Here is a 17268-nt window from a genome sequence, read left to right on the forward strand (position 1 = left end):
ACTAGTCGTTTTACCTCGAAATGATCAATCGACAAAGATCTTGACATTTATGACATGTTCGGCGCGTTCGTTTTCTTCATTATTGCGATTATGTCACCCTAGGTGTCTATTTATGGCACGTGCACTAGTATTAATTGGGCAAATGAATTTTACTCAGTTTGTTAGAATACTGAACGTTTTGTGGTACTGAGTGCACAGTTTTACATAGAGGGTTTTCATACTACTTTAGTAACTCATCTTAAGATAATCACTTAGCATGTATGTCTTACTCAGCATAGGGTAATTTTCTATAACACATATTAAGCTCAGCATGTAGAAGTTACTAATTTAGCACAAGTTACTCAACATGGTAATCACTCAACATTCAATTAAGCACATAGTATTATTGAAGAGGATTAGACATACCGATAGCTTCCCCTAATATGCTGAATTGCTCACGAGCCAAAGGCTTGGTGAAGATATCTGCAAGCTGGTCATCTGTAGGTACGTAGGTCAGCTTAATCTCACCCTTGAGTACATGGTCTCTAATGAAGTGATGCCTTATGCTGACATGCTTCATCCTGCTGTGTTGGATTGGATTTTTGGATAGGTCAATAGCGCTTTTGTTATCGCATTTGACTTCAATTGTTTCTGTTTTGACTCCATAATCCTCAAGCTGTTGCTTAATCCATATGACTTGAGCCACATAGCTTCCAGCAGCAATGTACTCAGCTTCAGTTGTAGACAGGGCAACTGATGACTGTTTCTTGCTGAACCAAGATACTAGACAGCTTCCAAGGAAGTGGCATCCTCCCGAAGTACTCTTACGCTCTAGCTTATCTCGTCCATAGTCAGCATCAGTGTATCCAATGAGTGTGAAATCGTTTGAATTTGGATACCATAAACCTGTATTAACTGAGCTCTGCAAATATCTAAAAATTCGTTTTACAGCTACAAGGTGAGATTCCCTGGGGTCAGCTTGATATCTAGCGCAATAGCATACTCAGTACTGAATATCAGGTCTACTAGCAGTAAGATAGAGTAAAGAGCCAATCATACCTCGATATAGCTTACTATCTACTGACTTACCTTTCTCATCCGTGCATAGGACAGTGTCAGTACCCATTGGGGTTGATATGGGTTTACAATCTTCCATATCGAATTTTTTGAGCATTTCCTTGGCGTACTTGGACTGACTAATAAAGATGCAATTCTTACCTTGCTTGATTTGAAGTCTAAAGAAGAAGTTGAGTTCGCCCATCATAGACATCTCGAACTCAGTTTGCATCTGTTTACTAAATTCTTTGCACATAGACTCGTCAGTAGCACCAAAGATTATATCATCTACGTAAATTTGTGCTAGCAATGTATTTTTACCCTTTTTCTTAATGAATAAGGTTGTGTCAGCTTTGCCTCTGACATAGTTCCTGGTCAGCAGGAAGTTGGTCAACCTCTCATACCAAGCACGTGGTGCTTGCTTTAGGCCATACAAGGCCTTCTTGAGTTTATAAACGTGGTTTGGAAATTTTGGATCTTCAAACCCTGGAGGCTGACTAACATATACCTCTTCGTTTATAAAGCCATTAAGAAAAGCACTTTTAACATCCATTTGATATAGTTTAAAATTCATATAGCTAGCATATGCACACAATATATGTATAGCCTCTAACCTAGCAACAGGAGCAAAGGTCGCACCATAGTCAATGCCCTCTTGCTGACTATAGCCTTGGGCTACAAGTCGGGCTTTGTTTCTGTCTACGTTGCCTTGCTCATCTAGTTTATTTCTAAAGACCCACTTAGTTCCTATGGTCTTTTGATTCCTAGGTTTTGGTACTAAATCCCATACCTCATTTCTTGTGAATTGATAAGCTCCTCTTGCATAGCATTGATCCAGTATTCATCATGCTCAGCATCGGCGAAGTTCTTTGGCTCATTTACTAAGACCAATGCAACATTCCCGAGATACTTTCTAAGCTGATCTCTTGTCATCAGCTTGTTGTCAGCGGCATCAAGAATGGACTTCTCCGAATGTCCTCTTGGGATTTTTATTTCTTTAGGTAATGTTGAGTTGTCTAGAATAGGTGTTTCTACAATATCTGTAGGAATAGATTGGTCAGCAAAGGTAATTTCGGGTTCATGTTTACCTTTGGTCAGCCCTTGTACTGATGACTCAGTAGCTCCTGTTTGGTCAGCGGAAGCTGAGCTTGGTTCATCTTCGGCGGACTGAGTTGTCTTTCCTGCAGGGTCAGTTTCATCGAACTCTATATGGACAGACTCTTCAACAACTTGAGTTCGTTTATTATATACTCTATATGCTTTACTGTTAGTTAAGTATCCTAAAAAGATCGCTTCGTCAGCTTTAGCATCAAATTTTGCAAGGTTATCTTTTGTATTGAGTATAAAACATTTACACCCAAAGGCACGAAAGTAGCCAATGTTGGGCTTTCGTCCTTTCCAAAGTTCGTATGGGGTTTTCTTAAGAATAGGTCTAACTAAAGCCATATTGAGTATGTAGCATGCTGTGTGGACAACTTCACCCCAGAAATACTTTGGAAGCCTATTTTCACTCAGCATTGTCCTAGCAATTTCGACAATTGTTCTGTTCTTCCTTTCAACCACCCCATTTTGTTGAGGCATTCTAGGAGCTGAGAAGTTGTGGTCAATACCACTGGTTTCACAGAATTCGTCAAACTGTTGGTTTTTTAATTCTCCACCATTGTCGCTTCTAATATGAGCTACTTTTAGGTCTTTATCATTTTCAAGCTTTTTAATCAATATGGTGAACATCTCAAAAGTTTCATCCTTGCTACTCAGCAAGATGATCCAAGTATACCGAGAGAAATCATCTACAATGACTAAGGAAAATTTCTTACCGCCCAAACTGAGTGGCTGGACAGGTCCGAAAAGGTCCAAATGTAGTAATTCCAATGGTCTTTTGGCTGAGACAATGTTTTTACTTTGAAAAGACTTTTTCGTTTGTTTACCTTGCTGACAAGCATTACACAATTGATCTTTTTCAAATTTCAATTTGGGCAATCCCTCAACTAATTGCTTTCTAGCTAACTTGGCAAGGAGGTCCATGCTTACATGACTAAGTCTCCTATGCCATAGCCAGGAGTTATCCTCTTTAAATACTAAGCATATATTTTTGGAAAACTGTTTTTCTAAACTCAACATATATACATTGTCAACACGAGGGGCAGTTAAAATCAAATTATTTGTTTTTCCCTCGAGTATCTGACACTGAGTAGCATCAAATATAACCTGTCTAACGCTATCACAAAGCTGAGCTACGCTCAATAGGTTATATTTGAGACCCTTAACTAAGGAGACTGACTCAATGGTGGGGTTACCTCCGATAGTGCATGATCCTACTATCTTTCCCTTTTTATTGTCTCCAAAGCTTACGTTTCCACCTCGTTTAAGCTCAAGTGTGATGAACTGAGTTTTATCACCAGTCATATGCCTCGAGCATGCGCTGTCAATATACCATAGTTTTGACTTCTCCACGCACCTCAGGCTCACCTGCATTTTAAATCATTCATTTTTAGGTACCCAATTATTTTTGGGTCCTTGTTTGTTAGCATAGACAGGTGCAAAGTCATGTTTTAATTGTGACGGCATACTTTTATAGTGTGGCCTCGTTTACCACAGAAGTCACAGAATGTTACCCTCTTGGGGTGACTTTGTTTTTGGTCAGCACCATTGTGCTGAGCATGCCAACATACCTTAGTGGTATGTCCTTTCTTTCCGCAGAAGTCACATTGGACAATCCGCTTGTTGTGCCAACACACATCTGTTGTGTGTCCCATTTTCCCACAATAGTCACACTGAGTGAACTGCCTATGCTGACCAGTACCTGAGTACTCAGCATGGGATTTGTTTGAACCTTTCATTTGGTTCTGAAGGCTTGTGACATCCTTTCTCAGTTTCTTTGAATCTGATTGGACCTCCGAGACAAACTTGTGCATAATTTCCATGTTGCTATGCAAAGTTGAGTTGTCTTGGAGAAGATATCGGAGGTCACTAAGTTTGACCTCTTCAATCTCGTCACACCGCCTGCTGAGTGTCTTTATTTTCTTGTTACACTTTTTAGTTAGTGTATATAAATCACTCAGAGTGTTAATCATTTCTTTTCTAAGCAAGTGTAAGGATGTTACCTCATTTGAGTATTCCTCCTGTTCAGATTCTTCAGAGAGGTCAGCAGCGTCATCGGCCATAAAGCATATGTTTGCTGACTCAGTGGCTTCAGCTTTTGACGATGTTGAGTCGTCGCTGTCACTCCATGTGGCCACCATTGCCTTTTTGCTTCCCTTTTTGTCTTTCTTTAGATTAGGGCAGCTTGACTTAATGTGCCCAGTTTGATGGCACTCAAAGCATGTGATAGATTTGGAGCTGTCCTTTTTGTATTTGTCACTGGACTCAGCTTTGTACCTGTCGCCTCTTCTGAATGGCCTCTTGCTGTTCTTTTCATTCTTTCTGAACAGCTTCTTCATCTTCCTTGTGAACATGGCCATTTCCTCATCGTCCAATGAGTCAGCTGCGGTTGAGTCAGCTTTCATGACAAGTGATTTTTGTTTCTTGTCTTCTGACTTTTCTTTTGCTTCAAAATTTTTCATAGAGATCTCATGAGTCAGCAGAGATCCGATCAGCTCATCATATTTATATGTGGTCAAGTCTTGAGCCTCCTCCACGACAGTTTTCGTAGCTTGCCAACTCTTTGGTAAGATTCTCAGGATTTTCTTCACCTGCTCTTCTTTAGTGAAGTTCTTGCCGAGCCTCTTTAGCTCATTTATGATGTTGGTGAATCTAGCGTTCATTCCAGAGATGTCCTCATTGTTGTTCATCTCGAACAGCTCGTATAATCTCATATGTTGGTTCACCTTTGACTCATTGACCTTGCTTGTACCTTCGTAGGTTACTTCGAGCTTCTTCCAAATTTCCTGTGCTGACTCGCAACCTGAAATCTTATTGTATTCTGGAGCATCTAACGCAGAGTGAAGCATATTGATAGCTGAAGCATTGTTTTGTAATTTTTTAAGGTCATCTTCTGACCACTCAGTTTCACTCTTAACAACTTTCTCATTGTCAATAGTTTTATACGGCACATATGGGCCTTGAACTATTGCAAGCCATGCACTCATGTTTGTGGCTTGAATAAAGTTCTTCATCCTATTCTTCCAGAACGTATAATTAGATCCAAAGAATAGGGGAGGTCGACTAATTGATAATCCTTCTGGGAGTATCTGTGTTACTTGGTTCCCTGGAAGGAAACGAGTGTTGTTCTCAGCCATTTATCGGGATCAGCTCAAGATTGTTAAATCTTTGAATAGTGAGCTATTTAGCTCTGATACCACTTGTTGGTCCCGTGTGATTAGTTCCAAAGGGGGGGGTTAGGAACTAATCTAACTTTTTCGAATTTAATTAAGATGACTTAATATATTTTCTTGAGTTTGTTAACTCAACTTTGGTCAGAACGGCCGATTATAGTGTAAGACAGCTTTAGTCAGATGTTGACTAGAACTATTTTACATATGAGTTGGGAATTGACACTATTGTGGTCAGCTTCCAACTCAGCACTCTTATTTACTCAGTGTCAATTTAAACAATTTATATGCTGAGTAAATATGACAAGCAACACATACAGATATATATATATATATTGAGAGAGAGGTAGAGATTACTCAGTACGACTTATCCTGGTTCGGCCTCTCCGCCTACGTCCAGTCCCCAGAGTCCCTCCGGGCTTTTTAAATCCAATACTGAGCTCTTTAAAGGTAGAGCACAAACCGTTTACAAGGCAGTTGAATATGCAAGAGTACCTTCCTCTATTCGTCTACTCAACTCCTACTAAGTGCTATAACCAAACACCTAGATTTCTCTACCACTAAGCACTCAACACCGAGTACTCGGCACAACACTCTCAATTTTACAATTGATACAAATTGTTCTTTTCGAATAAAGAACACTTTAGATGATTACAGAAAATCAATCTAGCTTTTACACAAGAATAGAAGTTTGGTGTAAGATCTCTTTTTGGCTTTTGTGTGCTTTGTATGTATACTCTTTTTGTTCTTGTTGCAATAAGCTAATGATCCAAGAATGATCATGTCCTTATATAGTTGAGGTCTGAAGCAGAAATGGTTTGAACTTTGGATTTGTCCGTTAATCCAAACGGCTCCTTTTTGAGACAAGTTCTGGTCAGCTTCAGTTTTGCAGACCAATCCTCTCGTCTGAATTCCGCAGGCGTCAGGTTTGTCTTCTTCTTTCAGATTTCGTCTTCTTACGCCAGTTTGTCTTTTTGCTAATCGAACAGTTGACCCATGCATCTCGAAATTAGCTTTTGCGTAATTCTAAGGTTCTGGATTAGTGCGGATAGTTGTCGGATTTTGTCTTTTAGCAAACGGATCATTCATGCTGTCCTGAAGGTCACTCAGCTTGACTTTAATGACCGTTGTCTTTGATTGTTGCCAATTCAGATACTGAGTTCTCTTTTACTCTGCTTCTATGGTCAGCTTCGTTCTGCAAGACATAGTTCTCAAGAAGACTTTTTTACTTTTGATACTGAGTTCCGTTCCACTCAGCTTCTTGATCTTTAAGCTTCTATTCTGAAGATGACTTATCTTCTTTCACGCTGAGTTCCACTCTACTCAGCTTGTGCTGTGATCTCATGCTGACTTCGTCATGTCTTACTTTTTATTTCTATTTGTATTTATATTTATACTCAACATTGAACAAACATATTAGTACAATTAAATCAAAGGACTTAAATTTAATTGTCCCTTAATCATGGATTAACTTAAATAATTTTATCAAATCAAAATCATGTGGAAAGGTGTTTCAACAGATGAATCTACCCATCCTGTTATCTCAAGTCGGGTCCCCAATCCTAATGAACTCCTTTTCATTGGATCCACGTAACTGTCTAGATATCTGTATATATGAAGCTTGTGAGATCAGCTTTTTCTCTCGACAGAAGACATTGTTACATGCAAGTCTCAGCAGTGATATGTCAATCCTAAACATATTACTTGACTTGGGGTGGTTTTAAGTTTATTAGTTTATTATAAAGTTTCGTCTCACTTCATGCTTGTATGAACACTTTATAATCAGTTTAAACAAACTTATGGATTTCCTTTTATTAGACTTTATTTAGTTCTTAAAAGGGATTGCCTTTATATAGTTATGAAACCATATCTCATTAAAACAAATGATATAAAGAACACTTCATTTACATTAAGTTTGTATCCTAGAACAATTGTCTATAGGACACTAAACCCCAACAAAAACTCCGTTTTGTGGCCTTTGGTGTATCATTTAGCCACAATAGATAAATGATAGTTCATGTACATGCTATTTTGGCAATATATATCCGAAAACGACCAGAAAATGACTTCAAACTACAAAAGTAAATAAAACATATACAAAACCTAACTAATACGCACACATGCATAAAAATGTGAGAATTGCTCGCTTATTGAAGGAAAACTAAACTAAACCGTCCTAAAAACCGTACCTAAAGATAGGTTTTTTTTACCCCTATCAATTATGCACGGGCTGAGCGACATTGTGATTCAGCTGGGTAATTGGAAATGTGAGACTTTTGGGAACATCTTATATAAAAAAACGACTTATGACTCAACTTGAAGGGGTTCGGTGGAGGTTGTCTAGTTCGATTATAGGTAATCTTATAAAGCTTGAAAGAAAACTATCAAATGAATTAAATGATGTGACATGTCAGGAAGAAATGCTATGGTGCCAGAAATCCCGGGGTAACTTGATTACATTTGGGGATCAGAATACCTTATTTTTTTCACTCCTCTATGTTTATTCGTCGCTGCCAGAATAAAGTGGATGGATTGCAGGATCAAAACAGAATCTGGATGGGATGGAGCAGCTCTCAAAGAGATGGATGTGGAGTTTTTTTTAAGACAGTTTATACTTAGGAGAAGCGCATGCCCTTTACTTCGTACCCAGGCTACCTATCCTACATGGAAGGGTGTAGATTTGGATCGGCTTGCCAACCCGTTTGTTAATGAAGAGGTCCATGCAGATTTTTTTCAATGTTTGCACTTAAAGCTCTGGGTCTGGATGGTTTCCAAGCATTTTTTGGACCCGAGATTATGGAGTATGGTGGGGGGTTGAGGTTGCTTAATGCATTTTTGAAACTCTCAACACAAGTTTACTTGAGGTATGCATGGACGATACGTTGATTTCTTTGACCCTAAAAATACCCAACCTCGTGCATCTCTCGCAATTCAGACCAATTAGTTTGTGTAATGATATTTATAAAGCGGTGACCAAATGTTTGGTTCAGAGACTCAAACGACATCTTCAAACTATGATTGGACATTTTTAGATTAGCTTTATTCTAGGTCGTCAAATAACATATAACATTTACCTAATGTAAGAAGTTATTTTGTCACTCAGAAAGAAAAAGGGCCGTGTGTGGTCCATGGTGGTTAAGTTAGACCTAGAAACAAAATATGATAGATTGAATTGGAACTTCCTAAAGGACACTCTTCGATGTTTGAAATTACAAGGTTACTGGATCTCTCTTATTATGCAATGCATATTTTCCCCCTCTCTATATGTCTTATGGAATAGGGAGCAAATGACCCAATTTCATCCTTCACGTGGTCTCCATCAGGGAGACCCCCTTTCTCCGTATCTGTTTATCTTATGTGTTGAATGTCTGAGTCATCTTATTATGGATGAAGTGCATAAAGGGAACCGGATAGGGGAAGCACCCTTAGCCTATAATGCTCTATAGGTAATCCCTCAATCTGTGATCACTAAGTCTGTTCCATCATACTGAAAGGGAAATGAAGTTTAGGATTGGAACAGTTTGGCTTTAATTCTAGCTCTGAGCAGCATTATGCGAATCGCATCAACATTGTTCTTCTCAAAGGTGGAGCTGGAGGACGACTGGTATTGGCAAACTTCACCATTAGGAAATTTTTCTGTATCATCGGCTTATCTTCTCCATATTAAAGCCTCCCTACACCTCGAAGAGTCAATTCATTAGTCAACTATCTGGCAATGCAGAGTACCTAAACCACTATGTTTCTTCATTTGGCGGGTGTTGCAGAATGGAGTACTGTCAAATGAAGTGTGGTAGCATCACCACTTGAGCTTGACAACAGAGTGCTAGAACTATTTGTAAGTGGAGTCGGTGATTCACATTCTTTACGACTACCATTATGCCCGTTCAGTTTGGAGTGTATTTATCTGTTCGAATTATATTGCTTGTTTTTTTTATATAAATATAGACTTTGGATAATTTCCAATCTAACCATTAACGCGTTATGGGGAGATTATAGTTGGCCAGTGATTTTCATGATGGTGGTTTGGTGGCTTTGGAAGTGACGGTGTCAGCGAATCTTCGACCCAAAGAAGGACCCTCCTACGGACATGTCTAATTTCCTATTTTTGCAAGAATTCTCAAGTGCTTTTAACAAAAGCAACATAGCGACTTCGTGTCCCAAAACTGAATTTCTAATTGGTTAGCAGCCGCTAGACACAGCTTAGGTAAAATTGGATTCAGATGAAGTTAGTAAAGGCAACCCGAGATATGCATCTGCTGGAGGGCTTATTCGGAATGCGAAAGGATGCTAGTTGGGGGGGGGGGTGCTGTTAATATCGGAGTGTGTACAACTATTTTAGCTTAACTTTGGGGCATGTTTCTGAGAATGGTTTTGACATGGAAGAGAGCTTACGGGAAGGTAATTTTTTAGTTGGACTTTGATATTTCAAGAGACATTGTCACTACAGAAGATAAGACGGGAAATAAAATATATTGGATTATTGAGGAACGTTGTGAGTTCCTGGATAGTGGATGTTAGATTCAAATAGTGAACACCAATTGCGAAGTGAACCATGTAGTGGATTGGATGACTAACTAGGCATGATAGATGTCTTTGGATTATCACGAATGTGATATTCCTACAGTAAGCATCCAAGATTTAATTCTTTCTGACACCAGTGGCTCTAGTCTTCCTCGTATGATTATAGCTTAGTTTTTCTTTTGGTTATTTTGCCCTCCATTGTAAAAAAAAAAAACTTCTTAGTGGATGAGTTGTATAAAGGGTTAGTTACAAATAACTACCATGTGGTTTGACCGATTTGCAGACCGGTATCTGTGGTATTTTTTTTGCAAACACGATCATGTGGTTGTAAAATTTTACATGTTTTTTACTTTGCTAAATTTGACCGATTACGACCTCAAAATGAAAATTTTCAAGAATTAAAAGTTGTTTAGTATCATATTTACTATGTAACCATATTTTTAATTTTTCAAAATCATAATTTTTGGAGTTTTCTCTCTTTAAACATTATCTTTCTCTCTCATGAAAAAACAACATATAAATGACCGAAAACCTAAAAAATTGAAGAATTAAAATTGCTTAAAATATTATTTAACTATTAAAAATTTTCATTTCGGCATCGTTATCGACCAAATTCTGATAAAATTAACTTAAGTGCAAAAATTTACAAACCACGAAATTGCATTTGCAGAGTTATCTGTCTGCAAATCGGTCAAACCATATAAAGTAGTTTATATAAAGGGATAATGTACCAAAATAGGCCTAAGGTTTTTGGGGAAGTGCCAATTTAGGCTCAATGTTTAAAATAGCACCAATATAGGCTTAACGTTTACAACATAATAATATTTTAGGCTTAACGTTTACAATATAGCACTAATTTAGGCCTCACGTACAAAATAGCACCAATATAGACTTAATGTTTACAAAAATAATACGAATTTAAGCTTAAAGTTTACAAAATATATCCAATTTAAGCTAAACGTCACAATTAAATTAACCATATTATATTGTTTTCCGATTAAATTTATATGTTATGTTTTTATTTAGTTCTATTTTCTTATTTATTAGGCTTAAAGCACTTTTTGACCCTTGATCTATCCAAAATTTCTGCATTTAGCCCCTGACCTATTATTTGGTCATATTTGGCCCATAACCTATCAAATTAGATAAAATCCAACCCATATTGAAGGAAAAATTAACTCTGTTGGAAAATTAACGACAGTAACCAATACAAAATTGACACATGACACATAAATAAAATTAATTTTCACTCTATCGGAACACTAGAAAAAGTTTTTAGGATTTTTTTACTGTGTAAAATAGTTACTGTTGCCATCTCCAGTTGAAAATTAAGTTTATTTATGTGTCATGTGTCGTTTTTGTATTGGTGACTGCTGTTAATTTTCCAACAAAGTTAATTTTCCATTCAATATGGGTTGAATTTTATCTAATTTGATATGTCAGGGGCCAAATATGACCAAATAATAGGTCAGGGGCCAAAAAGTGCTTTAAGCCTATTTATTATAATACAATTAATTAGTTTTCTTGCCCATTAAAACCTTGAATATTCAATTACTTTTAGTTTGCATATATTACATGAGCAATGAAATTTAATAGTTATGGAATCATTTATAAAAAAACAAATATAAGATTTTAATGGACAAGAATAATTAATTATATTATAATAAATAAGAATATAGAACTAAATAAAAAATAACATATAAAGTTAATAGGGAAAGAATATAATAAAATTAATTTAATTATGACGTTTAGCTTAAATTGTATATATTTTGTAAAATGTTAAGTTTAAATTCGTATTATTTTATAAACGTTAAGCTTATATTAGAGTTATTTTATACGTGATGCCTAAATTGATGCTATATTGTAAACGTTAAGCCTAAATTGATATTATATTGTAAACGTTAAATCTATATTGGTGCTATTTTGAACATTAAACCTAAACTGGTTATTCTCAAAAACCTTAGATTTAATGGGGACACCCGGCAAACTGAGGCAGCTATTAAATTAGAAACCCAGCAAAGATTGTCAGCTCTTGTTATAGATTTCGATATTGGCATCATCAAGATCTTATTTCTTTCTTTCTCAACACAGTACAATAGAAATGTCAAATATTAGTCTTATTTCCTTTTCCTTATTATCACTACTACTAATCCTACTTGTTGGTAAAACAATAGCAAAAATTCCAGCTGTGATAGTGTTTGGTGATTCATCAGTTGATGCTGGAAACAACAACGTAATTTCCACCGTCCTCAAGAGCAACTTCCGCCCTTATGGCCGAGATTTCGATGGCGGCCGCCCTACAGGACGTTTCTCCAACGGTCGGATCCCTCCTGACTTCATCTCTCAGGCATTTGGTCTCAAGCCAGCCATACCAGCTTACTTAGATCCTATGTTTACTATTTCGGATTTTGCGACCGGTGTTTGCTTTGCCTCCGCCGGCACCGGCTACGATAATGCTACTTCTAATGTTTTAGTAAGTCAGTTGATAAATACTACATCTACATGCATGATGAGTTTAAGTTAATATTATTAAAGCATTTATTTTGTTATGTTGTGGCAGAATGTGATACCATTGTGGAAAGAATTAGAGTACTACCAAGATTACCAGAAGAAACTAAGAGATTTTGTTGGTAATGATAAGGCCAATGAGATTGTTGGAGAGGCTTTGTATTTAATGAGTTTAGGAACCAACGATTTCTTAGAGAATTACTACACATTTCCGACAAGAAGAAGTCAATTTACAGTGAAACAATATGAAGATTTTCTGGTTAGACTCGCCGGAAAATTCATTAGGGAATTGTACAATCTGGGAGCTAGGAAATTATCTCTAACAGGAGTTCCACCAATGGGATGTTTGCCTTTGGAGAGGTCAACAAATTTCATGAACCATGACTGCTCTCAGGAATATAACAATGTTGCTTTGGATTTTAATGCCAAATTACAAGCATTGGTTTCACAGCTTAATAAGGACCTTCCTGCTTTCAATATTCTCTTTACTTCTTCTGTTTATGATATTTTCTACGACATCATTAGAAGACCTTCTCTCTATGGTATGTCTTTCTTATTTTTACTTTTCAACATATTCTATTATCCCTATAACAAACATATATATTTTTGTTGTATGCCTATATCCCTGCCTTCAACAATTAATTTGATGTTAATTATTTATGGACATTAAAATAAAAACCTAATGTAGGCTGTACTATCAAATTGTTAATCTAGAGCGATGCACTTGACATATAGTATAATTTCTCCTTTAACACACCTAACCAATAAGACATACAAATATAAGTATGTTTACATTACTCCTAAATCGATGCATTTATCCTATCAATCAACATTCAGTGTAGATAAATTTTAAAATCGTACTGTAAATTTATGGAAACACTAGCAATTAGTGAGCAAGTGAGACATTCTACTATACTCTAAACTAAAAGAGGGATACATATAATTGATTGGTAAAGTATTGCTGTTAAGAATAAAGATATATAAATAATAGTGGTAGAGTAATTGGTAAGGTGTATTGTTAGAAAAGTATAGTAGAATGTGATTAAGGTAAAAATGACAGGATTAGGTATGTGTCCGTGAGAAGATATGAATTATGAAAGAGTTAAAGGCTTGAAAATGAATAAGCAAAATTATTTGTTGGAAAATAAATATGGTATCATAAAGGCTCTCACCAACTTAATAATGAAGTGGTAGGTTTTATTATTAAAACTATATCTATCTGCAACTGCAACTGCAACCCAACCCAATTAATAATACAGTAGCTTTTAGAGATTATCCAATGTTCATATAACTTTGTATGATTTGCAGGATTCGAGGTGACAGGAGTAGCATGTTGCGCAACAGGAACATTTGAAATGAGTTACCTGTGCAATGAACATTCAATAACATGCCCAGATGCCAATAAATATGTATTTTGGGATGCCTTTCATCCTACTCAACAAACCAATCAAATCATTTCTCACCACCTTATTCCTATTCTTCTTTCTCACTTTCAATGATATTTATTTACATTTTCTTGTATTTTAACTTAATTTATTATCATTTCTTTTATCTACTCAATACGCATCAATTTTATTATTTCTTCTTTATTTATTTCATGCCTAAACCTATATTTGTTTACATGTTTTCAATAACCTCTTGTATTTAGATTTTTTTCTAACAGTAGCACCTTGTATTCAATACCATGCCAAACTTACATAAGAAAGAGCAATTGATCTAATGCAAATGGGTGGAAAATCCCAACTAAATCGACTAGGAAAAAGGAAAGGATTTCTAGCAAGAGCATATCCGCAACCCTATTAGCTGATCAGGTGAAAAATCAAAGCAAGACCTTGCCAAACGTCTCCAACAAGTAATAATTTGTCCCAACTCAGACCGATCCGACAGCTTGGAGAAGAAGGTGTTGGGTTTTATGTTCTATAGACAATTGTTTTAAAATATAAACTATATTTACAAATGTTCTTTTATCATTTTTTTTAATGAGATATAGTATGTTTAACTATATAAAGGTGTTGATCTTTTGTCACAACTAAAACAAATTAAATAAAGGAAATCTCAAGTTTTTTTAAGTAATCATAAAGTATTCATATAAGCATGAAATGAGACTATACTTTATAATAAATCAATAAACTTAAAACAACCCCAAGTCAAGTAATATGTTCATGGGATTAACATATTACTATTGAGAGTTGCATGTAATAGTGTCTTCTGTTATGAACAGAGAGCTCATCTCACAAGCTTTAGACATTGAGATATTTAGGCAATTACATGCATCCGATGAAGGAATTCATTAGAATTGGGAACCCGACTTGAGATAATAGGATGGATGGATTTATCTGGTGTCACTTGTTTCATCTCAATTGTATTAGTAGGAGTAAGTAATCCTCAGACTCAAACAATTGTTAATTAGTGATTCTGGATTATGGAGTGTGGTGTTTTGACTTTGTCCGAACATGATCCATAACACAGAGGACTCTGGGGTGTGTAGGGCAGGCGTTGGGTATCACATAAAGTAATCGTGGGGTAGTTAACGTTCAATTGAATATTTGTCACTCTTGATAAATAGGAGATATATCCATGGGCCTCTTGTGGAAGAATTAACTTAAAATCCTTGAAAGGTGATAGGACTAAGAGTATAAATGAAGATTTCACTTAACCTATCTATTCGGAGTTAATTCTACCTGAATAAGTAAAACAAACGTCTCATTATATGTAACTTGACATATTCTATAGTTATAGATTCGTTTAAGGATATACTGATGAATGACCGTATTATACTGGACCTAATACTAAAAGGTAAATGGCAGTATCAACCTGACTTCTTATCGCTCTGGGAAATGTGACGATTATGCCAATAACAGTCTGCGCAATCATTCCTTTATATGTTTAGTTGAAATTGATTTGGTTAAATTAATTCCAATAAACATATACGGCTAGTAGCGGTAAGAACCTAATGGGTCACACATAAAATTAATACCGAATGACGGAATGGTAATTTGAGAGGGAGGACTATAGGGCCCAAAATATGTAGGAGAAATATTAAGTTGGATTAGTTGATTTATTTAGATAATTATAATTAGATTATATTTATCCTAACTTAAATAAGTATTCTAATGAGATTAGAATTACATTTATATTAGATATAGATTATATTAATAAATCCTTTTATTTATGTAACTAGAAAACCTAATGAGATTAGAAGTCTAATTAATCAAACCTAATAGGATTAGGGTTAGTAAATCAAAACACTATAAATACCCCTCTATATTATGTAGTTCAGCCAAGCTATATCCTATAGAAGAAAATTCTTCCCGAACCTCATTCGAAAAATTACCTTTCCAGTTTATTCGTTTCTTAGCTCGTTGTTAGAGGCAATCTATATTTAATTTCTTTACTTGGTTGATTACCAATGTTTTATTTTTGGTTTTGTTTGTGAACGTGATTGACGGTTGATATCCTCATGAGCACTTCGTTTGCAACTGTAGATAGTTCGTCAATAAAGGTACACATGGTTAATCTCTCTTTGTATGAAATAACGATTAACGGATCTTGGGAAAAGGGAAATAGATAAAAATATATAAAATTTTATATTTCCGTTGCGCATAGACTTGTCTATTTCCTTTTAGAAAGCATTCACAATGCATTCTTATAATTAATTCGTGTTTAAGAAAATGATAGATATGCCATGTAAGTTGAGAATATTCCTAACCCCACAATAAAAATAAAGTTTTGTATCAGTCTAATTAATTGATGACTTGTGGAGAATTTCCGATAGGTTTCCATCTCTGTGGGGGCGTCGTTGGGTTCGACGGGGGGAAGCTCCGATGCCAAAGTCAGTATAGAAGAACAAGAGAGCAAACTGAATTGACAAAGGGTAAGTGAATGTGTACCTTGATAGCTCGAGATACTAGCTATATATAGTCATGAAGTTGTAGCCTTCAGTAACTAGAAAGTCTCCATTAATGCTCCATTAATGGCGGTTACTGATTCCTTTTAAGCATGTCCGTTTAGAAAATTGATTGCTTATTAATGGCCTTTAGTGTGGGATCGGCTCAGCTGTTTCAATAGCAGTTTGGGCGGTTATGGCGATTCGCCTCTTAGGTTCGCCCGCGGATCTCTTGTGGCGGGATATTAACGATCCGCCTGTCAGATCTCTTTGCTCAATACGCCGTGATACTCCGGTATCAGGTGATCAACACATGGCCGTTCTTAGGCGAATATCCTTTTTGATCCTTGGGATAATATCACAATGTTATCAGAAGCCCCCCTAAAGTTCCTTTAAAGTCCTTTAGGGCTTTTGAGCTTCTTCGCGCGCCGTCATGATTACCTGCATTAATGGTCACTCTGTTCAATGCCAATCGATGGGTGACATGTGTTGTTGGCGCGCCGCTCGAGAAGAGAGAAAACGTCTTCTTCCTTCTTCTCTTTCTCTTTCTTCCTCATTTGTTCTTCGTCTCCATTTTCCTTTGCGCCTTCTTTACCCAGAGCTTTTTCCTGGAGTTTCAGAGTTCTCGAAGCCTTTACTTTCATGTAAGTTCATCTTTTTCATTCTATTTTTTTTCTGAATGTTTAGGAGCTCTTCTTCATCCTCCGAATCGACCTTTGAGCTTTTTAATTTGACCTCTTCCTCTGAAATCGTAGTTAGCTGGACTACCTCTTCATCGGAAAATTCTTATTCTTCCGAAGATACAGTTAGCTCTAATTTAGCTGAGTTGCGTAACTCGGCGCAAAATAGTGGTCGAACTCGTTCAAGTAGAACTCAAAACCTTTCCGTCCCCATTACTGGTATTGCTCCAGTCATAGATTTTAGGCGATTTTCCGGGATGGTGGCCTCTTCTTCTGCCCCGGCTAGGAAAAAGGTGCCTCGTGCGGCGTCTACTCCATCTCGCATGAGCGCTGCGGATCTAGCGGATCTGGCGAATCGCTTTCCGTG

General features: G+C 36.5%; 1 protein-coding gene across 1 annotated transcript; it reads left to right on the forward strand.

The window, feature by feature from the left end:
* Window positions 1-11819: 11819 nt before the first annotated feature.
* LOC136228906 (GDSL esterase/lipase At2g42990-like) lies at window positions 11820-13928 on the forward strand. Its single transcript, XM_066017405.1, has 3 exons — window positions 11820-12300; window positions 12388-12877; window positions 13644-13928. Exons 1-3 carry the CDS (start codon window positions 11929-11931, stop codon window positions 13832-13834), a joined length of 1053 nt encoding a protein of 350 aa, XP_065873477.1. The 5' UTR covers window positions 11820-11928; the 3' UTR covers window positions 13835-13928.
* The last annotated feature ends 3340 nt before the right edge of the window (window positions 13929-17268 follow it).

The sequence above is a fragment of the Euphorbia lathyris genome, chromosome 5 (genome assembly GCF_963576675.1).
Source record: "Euphorbia lathyris chromosome 5, ddEupLath1.1, whole genome shotgun sequence".
NCBI classification, from domain to species: Eukaryota; Viridiplantae; Streptophyta; class Magnoliopsida; order Malpighiales; family Euphorbiaceae; genus Euphorbia; species Euphorbia lathyris.